Source organism: Melospiza georgiana, chromosome 13 (genome assembly GCF_028018845.1).
Source record: "Melospiza georgiana isolate bMelGeo1 chromosome 13, bMelGeo1.pri, whole genome shotgun sequence".
Classification (NCBI taxonomy): Eukaryota; Metazoa; Chordata; class Aves; order Passeriformes; family Passerellidae; genus Melospiza; species Melospiza georgiana.
This window is the reverse complement of record NC_080442.1, coordinates 20,331,173-20,343,794: the sequence shown is the minus strand read 5'-3', so window position 1 is coordinate 20,343,794 and position 12,622 is coordinate 20,331,173. Positions and strand designations below refer to the sequence as shown.

At 66.1% G+C, this 12,622-nt stretch overlaps 1 protein-coding gene across 5 annotated transcripts in view; it reads left to right on the top strand.

The window, feature by feature from the left end:
* Window positions 1–329: 329 nt before the first annotated feature.
* Window positions 330–12,622, top strand: part of RASGRF1 (Ras protein specific guanine nucleotide releasing factor 1) — a 30,753-nt gene continuing 18,460 nt past the window's right edge. For 4 of the 5 annotated variants that reach the window (XM_058033199.1, XM_058033200.1, XM_058033197.1 and 1 more), the window contains exons 1-3: window positions 330–671; window positions 8,866–8,972; window positions 9,766–9,913. In XM_058033199.1, coding sequence (XP_057889182.1) covers window positions 396–671; window positions 8,866–8,972; window positions 9,766–9,913 — 531 coding nt within the window. In that variant the 5' untranslated portion in view covers window positions 330–395. The remainder of the gene's footprint in view (window positions 672–8,865; window positions 8,973–9,765; window positions 9,914–12,622) is intronic. The other variant, XM_058033195.1, reaches the window with a different exon arrangement.

Sequence of the window (12,622 nt, the reverse complement as noted above, 5' to 3'; positions counted from 1 at the left end):
GGCTCCGCTCGGCTCGGCTCCGCTCGGCTCCGCTCCGCTCGGCTCGGCTCCGCTCGGCTCGGCTCGGCTCCGCTCGGCTCGGCTCGGCTCCGCTCGGCTCGGCTCCGCTCGGCTCCGCTCGGCGCTGACGGTCCCCGGTGCCACCGCCGTCACTCGCCCCGCCCGTGCGCGGTTCGGCGCGGCGGGTGCGGGACCGGGACCGGGAGCGGGAGCGGGCTCGGCGGCACAGCCGGGGCTCGGCGGCACAGCCGGGCCGCGGGATGAGCGCCCGGCGGCTCCCCGGGGGCAGCGGGGGCCGCTGATGCTGCGGGGCCCGCGGGCTCTGCGGGGGCGGCGGGGGTGGCTCGGCGCGGCCCCGCCCGCGGCGGGGGCCATGTGAGCGCGGAGCCGGCAGGATGCAGAAGGGGATGCGGCTCAATGACGGGCACGTCGCCCACCTGGGGCTGCTGGCGAAGAAGGACGGGGCCCGGCGCGGATACCTGAGCAAGCGGAGCGCCGACAACACGAAATGGCACACCAAGTGGTTCGCGCTGCTCCAGAACATGCTCTTCTACTTCGAGACCGACTCCAGCTCCCGGCCCTCGGGGCTCTACCTGCTCGAGGGCTGCGTCTGCGACCGCGCGCCCTCCCCCAAGCCGCCCCTCTCGGCCAAGGACTCCCTGGAGAAGCAGGTGGGGACGCGGGGGTCCCGCGGAGGGGGAGGGAGGGTGCCCCGCGGGGGTCCGGGTCCCTCGCCCCCGGAGCTTGCGGCGCCCGTGACCGGCGCCACGCGTGACCGCGATGGGGAGGCGAGGAAGGGGCCGGTCCATGCGGGGGAAGGGGACGATCCCCCGGGCTGCAGTGCCGGAGCAGCGGGCGGGCTCGCTGTGGGGGTGTCGGGCTCTGCCCGGGGCACCCCCGCTCCCCCTCCCGTCCAATTAACCGCCGGTAATTAGCGCGGGGCTGCGGGGCGCCTCCCAGCGGCCGCGCTGGGCGCTGCAGAGCCCCGCGCCCCCCGCGCGTCCCCCCCGGCCCGGCGGGTTCGGGGTCTGGGGTTCGGGGTCTGGGGTTCGGGGTCTGGGGCGGGGGCACGGCAGAGCTCCCGTGGGGCGGCCCCGGTGCGCGGCCCCGCTGCTCGCCAGCCCCCGTGTGCCCCTCCGCGCCCCCTCCGTGCCCCCTCCGTGCCCCGCGGTGTGCGGGCCGCCCCCGGCCCGGCGGTGCGAGCAGCCTGCGGTGGGTGCGCGCTGCTCGGCGGGGGCAGCTCAGGCCTTGTTTCCAGGCGGATTTCACCCTGCTCCGCTCGCCACGTGTGCGGTTTGCCCTGCATCCCCATCCCTGGCGGGGAAAGGCACAGCGCGGGTCCCCGAGCCGCCCGTGCTGGCTCCAGCGTCCTTTGGCCCCGCTGATGGCCGCGGGCGGTCAGCGCGGGCACACCTTGGGAGAGCCGGGGCCATCCGGGCGTCCCCCGGCCCCGGGGCTGCTGCGGTCCCCGCCGTGAGCGCCGCAGCCCCCGGCGGGCCCGGGCGGGTTTCTCGCACCGGCTGTGCCTTTCCCGGCCGGGCAGGGCATCCCGGAGCAGCCCGGCAGGGACGCTGGCAGCCCCTGGCGTGTTTTCGGGGCGCTTGGCTGGAGCTGGGGTGCGCCGCAGCGGCCGGGAGAGAGGGGATGGTGCCCGGCAGGGGGCGAGGGGCCGGATTCCAGCTGCGGGGGCAAATCCCCTGCGTCGCCTCCAGAGCCACCCCCGGTCCCAGCAGCGGGGACGGGAGCCGGCTGGAGTCACCCTGTGACCGCCTGGCGGTGCGTGCGGCGCGGCCGGGTGCCCTGCGGGCGGCACAGCGGCACCGGGGCCCCTCCGTGGGGCAGCGGGGGGTCCCGGACCCCCATCCCGGGCAGGCACCGAGCGTTCGGGTCCGGCTCTGCAGGGCTTGCATAATTCTGCCCGGCGGGCTCGGGAGCGCCGGGAGTGCTGCCGGAGACTGCAGGATGGGCCCGGGGCACCCCCGGCACCGCGGGGCACGGACAGCCGGGGAGGAAACCAGCCCCTGATTCTGGCTGTTCCGGCACCTGGAAACCCTGCCCAGAGAGCCAGGCATGCGGCACCACTGCTCCCTGGCACATCCCTCCCGCCTGGCTTGGAGCACAGAATATTCCCTTGCCAACAGGAAAATGCTGTGGGTTTTGCCCGGCCGGGCTCCTTTCAGCCCAGCTGTGGGGAGCAGCACCTCGGGGGCTGTGGCAGCGAGGGGCATCTGCAGTGGCAGGGGTCACACTGCCGTGGCTGTCACTGCTGTCCCTTCAGAACAGACGCTGTGTGCTCCCAGCTCAGCCTCCATGAAGTTCAGCAGCCAGGCTGCCATCAGCCCTCCTGCCAGGCTGGAATCCAGCTGCGAATCCAGGCTCTGCGTCCCGGTGTTTGTGCAGGAGGGGTTTGCACCCTCAGACACCATGGGGAGGCTGGCACATCCCCTCTCCAGCTCCAGATGCCCTGCATCCCGGTGTTTGCACCCTCAAACCCCATTGGGGGCGGCTGGCACATCCCCTCTCCAGCTCCAGATGCACCCGGAGTGTTGGTGCCCGCTGTGAGTGAGGGGCTGCTGGCACAGGGAGCTCCTGCCGTGGCACACACATCCCCTGCCTCTCGTGGATTTGCCGCGGTTCAGCGCCCGGCCTGGAATGCTGTGGAATTCCTTGGGCCAAAGCGGAGGCACTGCCAGCCCCAGCGCTGGGTGCCCGCTGCTCTGCAGGCTAATTGACGGCCCGGGGAAGAGATAAGCGGCGAATATTGATGGTGCAGGTCCGCAGGGCCGTGCTCGGGCAGGGCCCGTGCCCCCACGCCAGGAGAGCCTCGGCTCAGGCTCACCTGAGAGCCAGCAGCCTCTGGGGAAGGTGCTGAGGAAATTTCCAGCACTGCCCGTGTTCCCAATTAGCCGTGTGCTGTGGTATTTATCTATCCGTGCATTCCGGCTCTGAGGACACTGCTCCTTGCAGCACAGGAGCTCCAGCTCTGCATTCCTTCCTGGCTGGAGTGCAGCCTGACAGGTTCCCAGGTCCCTGCAAAGGAGGAACTTCAGGAGATGCAGCTTTCAACCCCCTCCCTTTTAATGTACTAATGTTTTGCTTTGGGGGGATTTTTTCCCTGGAACACAGTGAATTTTAGCATTGGTATATGTGAGAATGGGGGAGCAAAGACATGTGGAAAACTGGAGCACCAAAGAGGAATTTGCTGCCTCTGGAAACTTTGTTCTGTTTTTCCAGAAATGGATTTTCCTTCCAGCCAGTTGGATGGGGAAGATAATTTCCTGCTGGGTGAGGTCAGGCTGTGGCCTGGGAAGGGTCCATGGGGTTGGGATGGGGAGCTGTGATCTGGCTGCTCAGGGCAGCAGTGCCAGCAGTGCCAGCAGTGCCAGCAGTGCTGGGGGAGCCGGGCTGGAGCGAGCCCCCTTTCCCTGCTGTGGTGTCTGACCCCAGCCCTGCTGCCCCCGGCCCCTGAGGTGTTGGGATGTGCTCTCATGGGTCACTGTCCCCTCCCTGGGCAGGATGAGGGTCCCCAGGTGGGAGGGCACGGCCCAGGTGAGGTCCTGGTGGAGGAGCTGAGCAGGTGCAGGGTGCAGAGCTGATCCCACCAAGGCCAGAGATGCCCCCGTGTGGGGTGAGGGCTCTGCTCTGCCAGCTGGGCAGCAGCAATCACGGCTGGGTTTGCTCCCAGGATCCAGCCTGGGGCTGGATTTACACTCCAGCATCACTGGGGCTGGGCAAGCCCCCTGAGCCCCTGAGCCAGCCATTGCCCTGCAGAGCCCTGCTCGTGCCCCCGGGGCTGCACCCACACACAGCTTTGGGCAGCTCCAGGGACGGGCACCGCACAGTGCCCGGGCAGCCTGGCCTGGTGTCCAGGGCCATTTCCCAGTGCCCCGCGCTGTCCTGGGCAGGAGCCCTCAGTCAGAGCCAGCGTGGAGCCGAGTCAGGCCCAGGACTGGGCTGTGTCCCCGGCTGGGGCTGCTCCTGAGCTCCCACTGCCCATGGATGGGATTTCCCTCCCCTCTCCAGAGTCTTTTCCAGGGATGGGGCCACGGAGCACCGAGTTCAGCCTGTGCTGTGGCCCCCATTCCCATCAGTCTGGGATATCTGGGTGCCCTGAGGCCGTGCAGCAGCCCCTGCCAGCCCAGCTGTCCCAGTCCCAGCCCTGCTGGAGCCGTTCCTGCAGTGCCAGGGCCTGGGCAGCTCTGAGGGGTGCAGCAGTGGGGCCCAGCCATGCCCAGCCCTGCACGGGGCTCCCGGGTACCCCAGGAGAGCCCTGCAGGGTGCTCGGGGGCCAGACCCCGTCAGTGGGGCAGGGCTGGGCAGGGCACCGTGGGCATCCTGAGTAGGGCAAGGCACTGTGGGCATCCTGAGCTGGGCAGGCCACTGTGGGCATCCTGAGCTGGGCAGGCCACCGTGGGCATCCTGAGCAGGGCAAGGCACCGTGGGCATCCTGAGCTGGGCAGGCCACTGTGGGCATCCTGAGCTGGGCAGGCCACCGTGGGCATCCTGAGCAGGGCAAGGCACCGTGGGCATCCTGAGCAGGGCAAGGCACTGTGGGCACCCTGAGCTGGGCAGGGCACCATGGGCATTCTGAGCTGGGCAGGGCAGGTCACCGTGGGCACCCTGAGCTGGGCAGTGCCCAGGCTGTTCCCAGCTTCAGGACTGGTGCTCCACGCTCTGCATCCCCAGGTGCCAGCGTGGCTGCAGCTCCGTCAGCGTCAGCCATCCGGGCCAGTGACAATTCTGCTACCTGAATGTCGTTCCAGGCAATCTGATATTCCGAGACTGTAAATCATAATTTGTGGACTTAAACCTGAACTGTTCCTCAGTGTGGGGGTGACACTGGGTTTTTAATTAATTAGTGTAATGAGTGGTGCCGTGTGGGGGTTTCTGAGTGAGGGGATGTTCACGGTGTTGGTCCCAGCCATGCCTGCCTGCCAGCATCACCGGATAAAATCAGGGGGAAAATTGATTTATTTTAATTCTTTTACAAATATTTCTGTGCATGACTCTGAGCCTGCTCCACAAGGGTGATGCTCACCTCTAGTATCCATTTCCAAATATCCTGACAGCCCGTAGTGAAACAAAGAGGGGAAATTGCAGCCTCTGGGATATTTTTCCTTATTGTCAGCACGGAAATGAGCTGCTGGAGCATCCAACTCTGAGGTCCTGTTTTCCCAGAGCACATGGTATGTAGGTCAGGGATGTTAAAAGCTGCCATGGCTGGCTGTGGATTTTTAGACTCATCCATCCAGAGCAGGAAAATTCTCCTCCTCTTGCCCTTTGTGTCAGCTGGAATAACCATCAGCTTCACGAGCAGGCGGCCGTGGCTCCGCAGGGCGGGCAGCTCCCGGGGTGCTGGGGCATCCCTGTGGGCAGAGCCCCAGAGATGGCACCACAAAGCCGGGACAGGGGGGCAGTCCCTGCTCTGCTGTTGCTGGGGTGCCTCTCCCGTGGTCACACATGCACTGACCATTGTGGGGGCGCTGGGAGAGCGCCCAGCCCCAGCCACAGCCACCCAAGGGCTCTGGTGGGTTCTTCAGGCTGGAGAATGCCCTTCTGCAAATTCTAAAAAATTCTGTGAGAGTCTGATTCTCTGCTTTGGAAATAATGTGTCGCTTTAAAGCTTATTTGAGTTTATTTTGGAGCCTTCCTGCACACCAGGGACCTTGGGAACAGGGCTGGGGTGGCCTGGGGAGCCGGGTGACTGTCACCTGCTGGGGTCACGGGGCTGTGGGTGCCCCCGGAGATGCTCTCATCTTTCCCTTGGTGACCTGGAACGCTCCCCCAGCATTGTTTGGGGCAGAATTGCTGTGAATTGCTGTGAAATCCGTGAGGTCTGGGTAGCTGGGCATCCCCAGGGGTGGTTCCAGGGGCTGTGTGTCCGGCGGGGCCAGACGGACACACGGACACACGGCCACAGCCCGGGGGCTGTGCGGGCACCATGGAAACGGGAGGATGGAGAACCCCACAAGAGGGATCCTCCAGGAGCCAAATGTGCTCATTCTGGAGAGCAGAGCCAGGGGGTGGGATGAGAGGGGTCCGGTCCCAGGGCTGGGGTTGTTGAGGGGATAAATGAACAGAAACCAGGTGCAAGGAGAAGCAAAGTGGGCAGCACAAACTGCCCTGGGGATGCCATGCTGGGGCTGGGGGCTCACACTGGTACTCCCAGCACAGTGGCTGGTCCTGGGCTGGCCCGTCCGTGGGTCCGAGGCTCAGGGGGCAGCGAGTGCCAGGACGCGCTCCCGGGCTGTTGGTGCCGTGTGTCACTGCCATGGCAGAGAGGGATCGTCGTTTAGGCGGAGATAAAAGGTGGTGGGAGTTCTATTATTCAAATATAAAATAACATCCTCCTTCCCAGCACGCTGCACTTCCTGGGAATTGTGTGGGGATCAACGGGAGCAGCAGATGGAGGGGGTGTGTGCTGGCAGGAGCCGGGCTGGGCTCCCAGCCTGGGACAGAGCAGTGCCCTGGCCACAGCCCTGCCCTGGGGCTCCCACCCTCCCCAGCCCTGCCCTGGGGCTCCCACCCTCCCCAGCCCTGCCCTGGGGCTCCCACCCTCCCATGGGCTCTGCCCTGGGGCTCCCACCCTCCCCAGCCCTGCCCTGGGGGCTCCCACCCTCCCCAGCCCTGCCCTGGGGCTCCCACCCTCCCATGGGCCCTGCCCTGGGGCTCCCACCCTCCCATGGGCCCTGCCCTGGGGCTCCCACCCTCCCCAGCTCTGCCCTGGGGCTCCCACCCTCCCCAGCCCTGCCCTGGGGCTCCCACCCTCCCCAGCCCTGCCCTGGGGCTCCCACCCTCCCCAGCCCTGCCCTGGGGCTCCCACCCTCCCATGGGCCCTGCCCTGGGGCTCCCACCCTCCCCAGCCCTGCCCTGGGCCTCCCACCCTCCATGGGCTCTGCCCTGGGGGCTCCCACCCTCCCATGGGCCCTGCCCTGGGGCTCCCACCCTCCCATGGGCTCTGCCCTGGGGCTCCCACCCTCCCATGGGCTCTCCCTGGGGCTCCCACCCTCCCCAGCCCTGCCCTGGGGCTCACACCCTCCCCAGCCCTGCCCTGGGGCTCCCACCCTCCCATGGGCCCTGCCCTGGGGCTCCCACCCTCCCCAGCTGCAGCTGCAAGGGAAGGGATGTCAGGTGGGTGTAGGGCTGGGGTACAGAACCCTCCCTATGGGGATCTCAGGTTTTTGGTGAGTTTTCCCTGGGAGCTGTGTCTTTGCCAGTAAAAGCCTTTGGGAGTGGGACGGAGGGGAAGGGGGTGGGATGCCAAGGCTGGGGAGCTGCTGCAGCCCCAGAGGTGTCCTGCAGGCAGCCGCAGAGCTCTGGGCACCTGAGCATGGCAGTGGAAGGGGTGGGCAGTGGGTGGTGGTGTCTGACACCGGGGTGTGTGATGGATGGCGGTGTTTGACGTTGGGCATGGCTCTGTAAGGTAAAAGCTGGGCCACAGGAGCAGCAGGAAAGGATGCTGCACTCGGAGGACCCGTGGCAGGAGTGAAGGAGCTGCATTCCCCAGGGCCCTGCAGCTGCTGCCCAAAGGTGAAAGCTGTTTCTGGAGGAAGGCCCTGCTGTGCCCATGGGCAGCGTGGGCTCTTGGCCCCCTCTCCTCCTCTGCTGGACCTGCAGGGGCTGGGTGAGCTCCGAGGGTGCCCCTGAGCCCAGAGCCCTGGATAGGCACGGGCTGGGGCTGCTGGCTCTGTCTGTGCCCTGTCTCCCCACCATCCTGCTGTGCCCTCTGGGGGTCCTTGTGCCCAGCACCCCTGGGCCTGCTGGGGACAGGAGGGGAAGGGCATGGTGGTGCCCACGGGTGTTTCCACGGCACACACGGGGGCTGCCCAGCCGTGCTCCTGGGTTTGAGGCAGGTTTTACCCGTGAATCCAGGTCCCTGGTGAAGGCCAGCAGATGATGTCAGGATGAGCTCGTTCCAGCGGGCTCGGTTTAGCCCAGTTATTCCGGGCAGCATCCGGCACTGCAGCGTGGTACCTGTTTCCTTGGAGACTGCGGGGAAGCAGAGCAGCGGCACAAACCCGGCGGCGGCGGCACCGCACACAATCGGCACAAACACGGCAAATGTCAAGGGAGCCTAAAAATAGCCCCGCACCGCGGCCACCTTCCCCCGAGCCGGGGAGGGGACGCGGGGACCCGGCTGTGCTCCGGGGGGCTCGGGGGGCTCCGGGGGCTCCGGGGGCTCCGTGCCACACGGCCGGGCTGCAGCAGGGAGCGCAGCCAGGGCAGCTGGGGATGGAAAATCCCTCTGGGGCCAGCATTAACTGCGGTGTGGGGTGCAGGTGCAGCTCAGCATCCCTGCTCCTCTGCCCGCTCCCCAGGCGAGCAGTGGGTGGCCACAGGCTCAGGACTGCAGCGCCCTGGCCTCGGGTGGGCTTGGTGGATTTTCCTGCAGCTGGGGCTTTGCCCAGCAGGATTTCCCCTCTGATTTTCCTCACCAGTGGCATGGCTGTGCTGAGGGCACATCGTGGCTGGGCTCCTGGTGTTCCCGAAGCTGCATTTTGGGATAAAATAAACATCAAAGCTGTTTCTTTTCAATGACACAGCCTGGGGTGGGTCAGGAAATCAGGTGGGTCTGGAAACGCTTTCTGCCAGCCCTGTGCGGGGTGTGACCGTGTCCCCTGTGCAGGGTGTCACTGTGACCCCAATGCAGGGTGTGACCGTGTCCCCTGTGCAGGGTGTCACTGTGACCGTGCCCCCTGTGGGTTGTCACTGTGACCCCAATGCAGGGTGTGACTGTGCCCTCAGTGCAGTTTGTCACTGTGACCGTGTCCCCTGTGGGTTGTCACTGTGCCCCCAGCGCAGGGTGTGACCATGCCCCCAGTGCAGTTTGTCACTGTGACCGTGCCCCCTGTGCTCCCCCCACAGCACTACTTCACGGTGAACTTCAACCATGAGAACCAGAAGACGCTGGAGCTGCGCACGGAGGATGCCAAGGACTGCGACGAGTGGGTGGCAGCCATAGCTCACGCCAGGTGTGCCCCGTGGGTGAGGGTGAGGCGAAGCCGTGCTGAGGGTGCCTGGGGAGCAGGGCGAGCTGGGCACTGCCAGCAGGCAGAGCAGGACACTTCTGCCCCCCTGATGCTGAGCGGGGGCTGTGCTCAGGTGTTCCCATCCCGGTGCCATGGCACCAGACTCCCTGGCACGCTGGCACTGCCCGTCCCAGCCTGCAGCCAGAGGGACTCACCCTCAGGCTGAAAGCCAGTGGGGAAGGGATGGCAAACCTGGGGGGGACAGGGATTGTCCAGGCTCCTGTCTGTGCCCTGGCAGTGCTGGCACAGCCCAGATGCCAAGGAGAGCAGTGAGGAGCCAGCGCAGTGCAGCTGCCTCTGGGGAAGGAAATGAGGTGTGGGAGCAGGTGGGAGGTGTTTGCAGGGAATGGGAGAAACACCAACAAACACCATCCCTGAGGCCAGGCCAGGAGCAGGGAATGGGACAAACAAACGCCATCCCTGCAGCCCTTGCCAGGAGCAGGGCCTTATAGAAGCTTGTGCCACACGTGTCCTTCTTAAACTCCTGGAACACGGCCGGTTGCAGAGGTTTGGCCGCGGGTGTTTGGGGTCCTTTGTGACTCCTGCGGTTTCATTGCCGTTTGCTCTGCCCTGTCTGCGTGCCCCTTGCGGGAGCCCACGCCCGGCCCACGGGGCCCTTCGGGAGCAGCAGCACTCGCAGCCGCAGGAGCTGCCCCGGGGGCCGTGAGCAGGGGGAGCAGGGGGATCCCAAAGCCCCCTCCTCGGGGCAGGGATGCTCACGGCCGCGTCTCTGCAGCTACAGGAACCTGGCGACGGAGCACGAGGCGCTGATGCAGAAGTACCTCCATCTCCTGCAGATCGTGGAGACCGAGAAGACTGTTGCCAAGCAACTCCGGCAGCAGATCGAGGACGGGGAGATCGAGATCGAGCGCCTCAAGGCCGAGGTGAAGCGCCCGCGGATGCTCTGGCGCCCCGGGGTGACCGTGGGGACGGGTGCCATCCCCGCGTGGGCAGGGGTGTCACCGCCCGGGTTCTGCTGCTTTTAGCGACACGGCGCTGGCCGTGCCTCCCTTGGGGATTTCCCTGGCAGGAGGGGTGCAGCGAGGGGCTGTGGCTGTGTATTCCCCAGCACGGGGGGCTCGGGAGGAGCCCTGGAAGCTGCCGGGACGTGGAGGGGTTCGCTCAGCCAGGAGCACTGGGAGCGGGCTGGGGAGCCGGGCACTGCCTCTGGCGGGAGGGGACAGCAGGGACTGTGTCCCGGAATGCCAGAAGGGGTTGGAAGGGATCCCCAAACCTCCCTGTCCCACCGTGCCCTCTCTGTCCGTGTCCCCTCGGGGAGAGGGCACCGGGCGCTCCCCGATATCGCTGTGCTCCCTGCAGAGGGCACCGGGCGCTCCCCCATCCCGGGATCGCGGTGCTCCCTGCAGAGGGCACCGGGCGCTCCCTGCAGAGGGCACCGGGCGCTCCCCGATATCGCTGTGCTCCCTGCAGAGGGCACCGGGCGCTCCCCGATATCGCTGTGCTCCCTGCAGAGGGCACCGGGCGCTCCCCGATATCGCTGTGCTCCCTGCAGAGGGCACCGGGCGCTCCCCGATATCTCTGTGCTCCCTGCAGAGGGCACCGGGCGCTCCCCCATCCCGGGATCGCGGTGCTCCCTGCAGAGGGCACCGGGCGCTCCCCGAAATCGCTGTGCTCCCTGCAGAGGGCACCGGGCGCTCCCCGATATCTCTGTGCTCCCTGCAGATGGCACCGGGCGCTCCCCGATATCGCTGTGCTCCCTGCAGAGGGCACCGGGCGCTCCCCGATATCGCTGTGCTCCCTGCAGAGGGCACCGGGCGCTCCCCCATCCCGGGATCGCGGTGCTCCCCGTGCTCCCTGCGGGGTCAGCCCCTGCCCGCCGCCCGCCCCAGAGCTCCGCAGCGATTCCTCCGTCGGGCTCGGGCTGGGAAGGGTGACACGGGGCCAGGAAAGGCAGACGGCAGCAGCGAGGTGCGCAGATGACTCAGCAGGGACACGCGTGTCCCTGAGGCATCCGGAGGAGGAGGAGGCTCAGGAGATGCCCGGCAGCGGGGGTGACGCTCCTGAGCGCGGGGCAGAGCCCCGAGTGCTCGGGGGGCTGTCAGGTGCCCCTGGCAGAGGGGTGCTGGCAGTGGGCATCCCCATCCCTGGCCATCCCCTGCTGCCTGACTCCGCCTGCAGCACTGTGCCCCCTCCCTGCCTGGGCTGTGCCCGGGGTGGGCGCTGGCCCTGCCGCAGTGGGTGGGCAGTGGGCACAGCGAGTGGGGGGCACCCTGTGCTCTGCCGGGCTCTCCTCGTGCCAGGCACGGCATTGGGAACCAGCCGTGGGGTGGAGGCAGCCAGGACTGGGCTGGCAGGGCTGGGACCTCGACCCCAGATCTCTCAGAACCCCAACATCGCCCCAGAAGGGGCATCTGAGGAGGCAGTGAGGTTTCATCTGCCCTGATGGTGGGCTTTTCGTAAAAATTTCAATTTTTGGGTTCAAATGTGCAGGTCAATCCCTGACCATGTGTTGGGGTGTGCAACAAGCTCTAAAATCTCCTCTAACATCAGATCCATATAATGAAATGGGGTGAAGCAGATGTGTGGAAGCTGGATCAGTGACCATGAGCCTGTGGCCACCAGTTCTGGTGTATTTCTGCTTTTTCCACCAGTCCAAACTCCACCTTTTTCCTCCTTTCTGTCCAAAATGGGACATCTTCCCCCTTCCCCCCAGGAAAACAGTCTTTCCAAGTTGTTTCCTTCAAAATCCAAACCCAGATCACATTTTCCCAATTTCCCACGTTCTGGATGGCACATGTGCTGTTTCTTGCCTTTTCCTGTCACTTTCCAAGTGGTTTTGGCCGTGGGGGCCGGGACAGGCGATGAGCAGAGGAGGGAGAGAAAGCACAGGGAGAAACAGTGGAAGCAAACCCGGGAGCTGGTGGCTCTGATCCCACATGGGAGGGAGCGCCTGGGGGCTGCTGCCCGCCTGCACATCTCGGGCTCCAAATGCTCATTGGATTTTTCTGCCATTTTCTCCCCAAGCTGTGTTTGCTGAGTTGCTGTGAAGGGTTTTTTGGGAGGCAGGGATGGGGTTTGGATTGGGCACCCATGAGGATTCCCAGGTGCTGGTCCTGGCAGGGTTCAGGGGTACTGAGGAGCTGGTGACAGCTCGAGCAGCCCGGACAGCTCTGTCACCTTTCCTCACCTGCTTCATCCACCAATTGGGTCCCCACCCCGGAGAGGTTTAAAAGCCGTGTGCACGTGGCACTTGGGGACATTTCTGGGTTAGTGGCACTGTTGTGACCGGGTGGGCTTGATGATCTCAGAGGGCTTTTCCAGCCTGAAGCACTCGGTGGCTCTGTGAGTGTGTGATGGCCATTAGGACAGACCCAGCACAAGGTGTGCCTGTGTCTGTCATTAACCCAGAGGCTCACGCTGCTCCCTGGCACAGGGGCAGCCCGGGATGCCCTCAGCCCCTGGGACACCCCTGGAATGCCCTCGGCTACTGGGATACCCTGGGATGCCCCCAGCCCCTGGGATAGCCCGGGATGCCCCCAGCCCCTGGGATAGCCCGGGATGCCCCCAGCCCCGGGCAGTGCAGGGCTCCTGGGATGTGCTCAGCCCCTGGGATACCCCGGGATGCCCCCAGC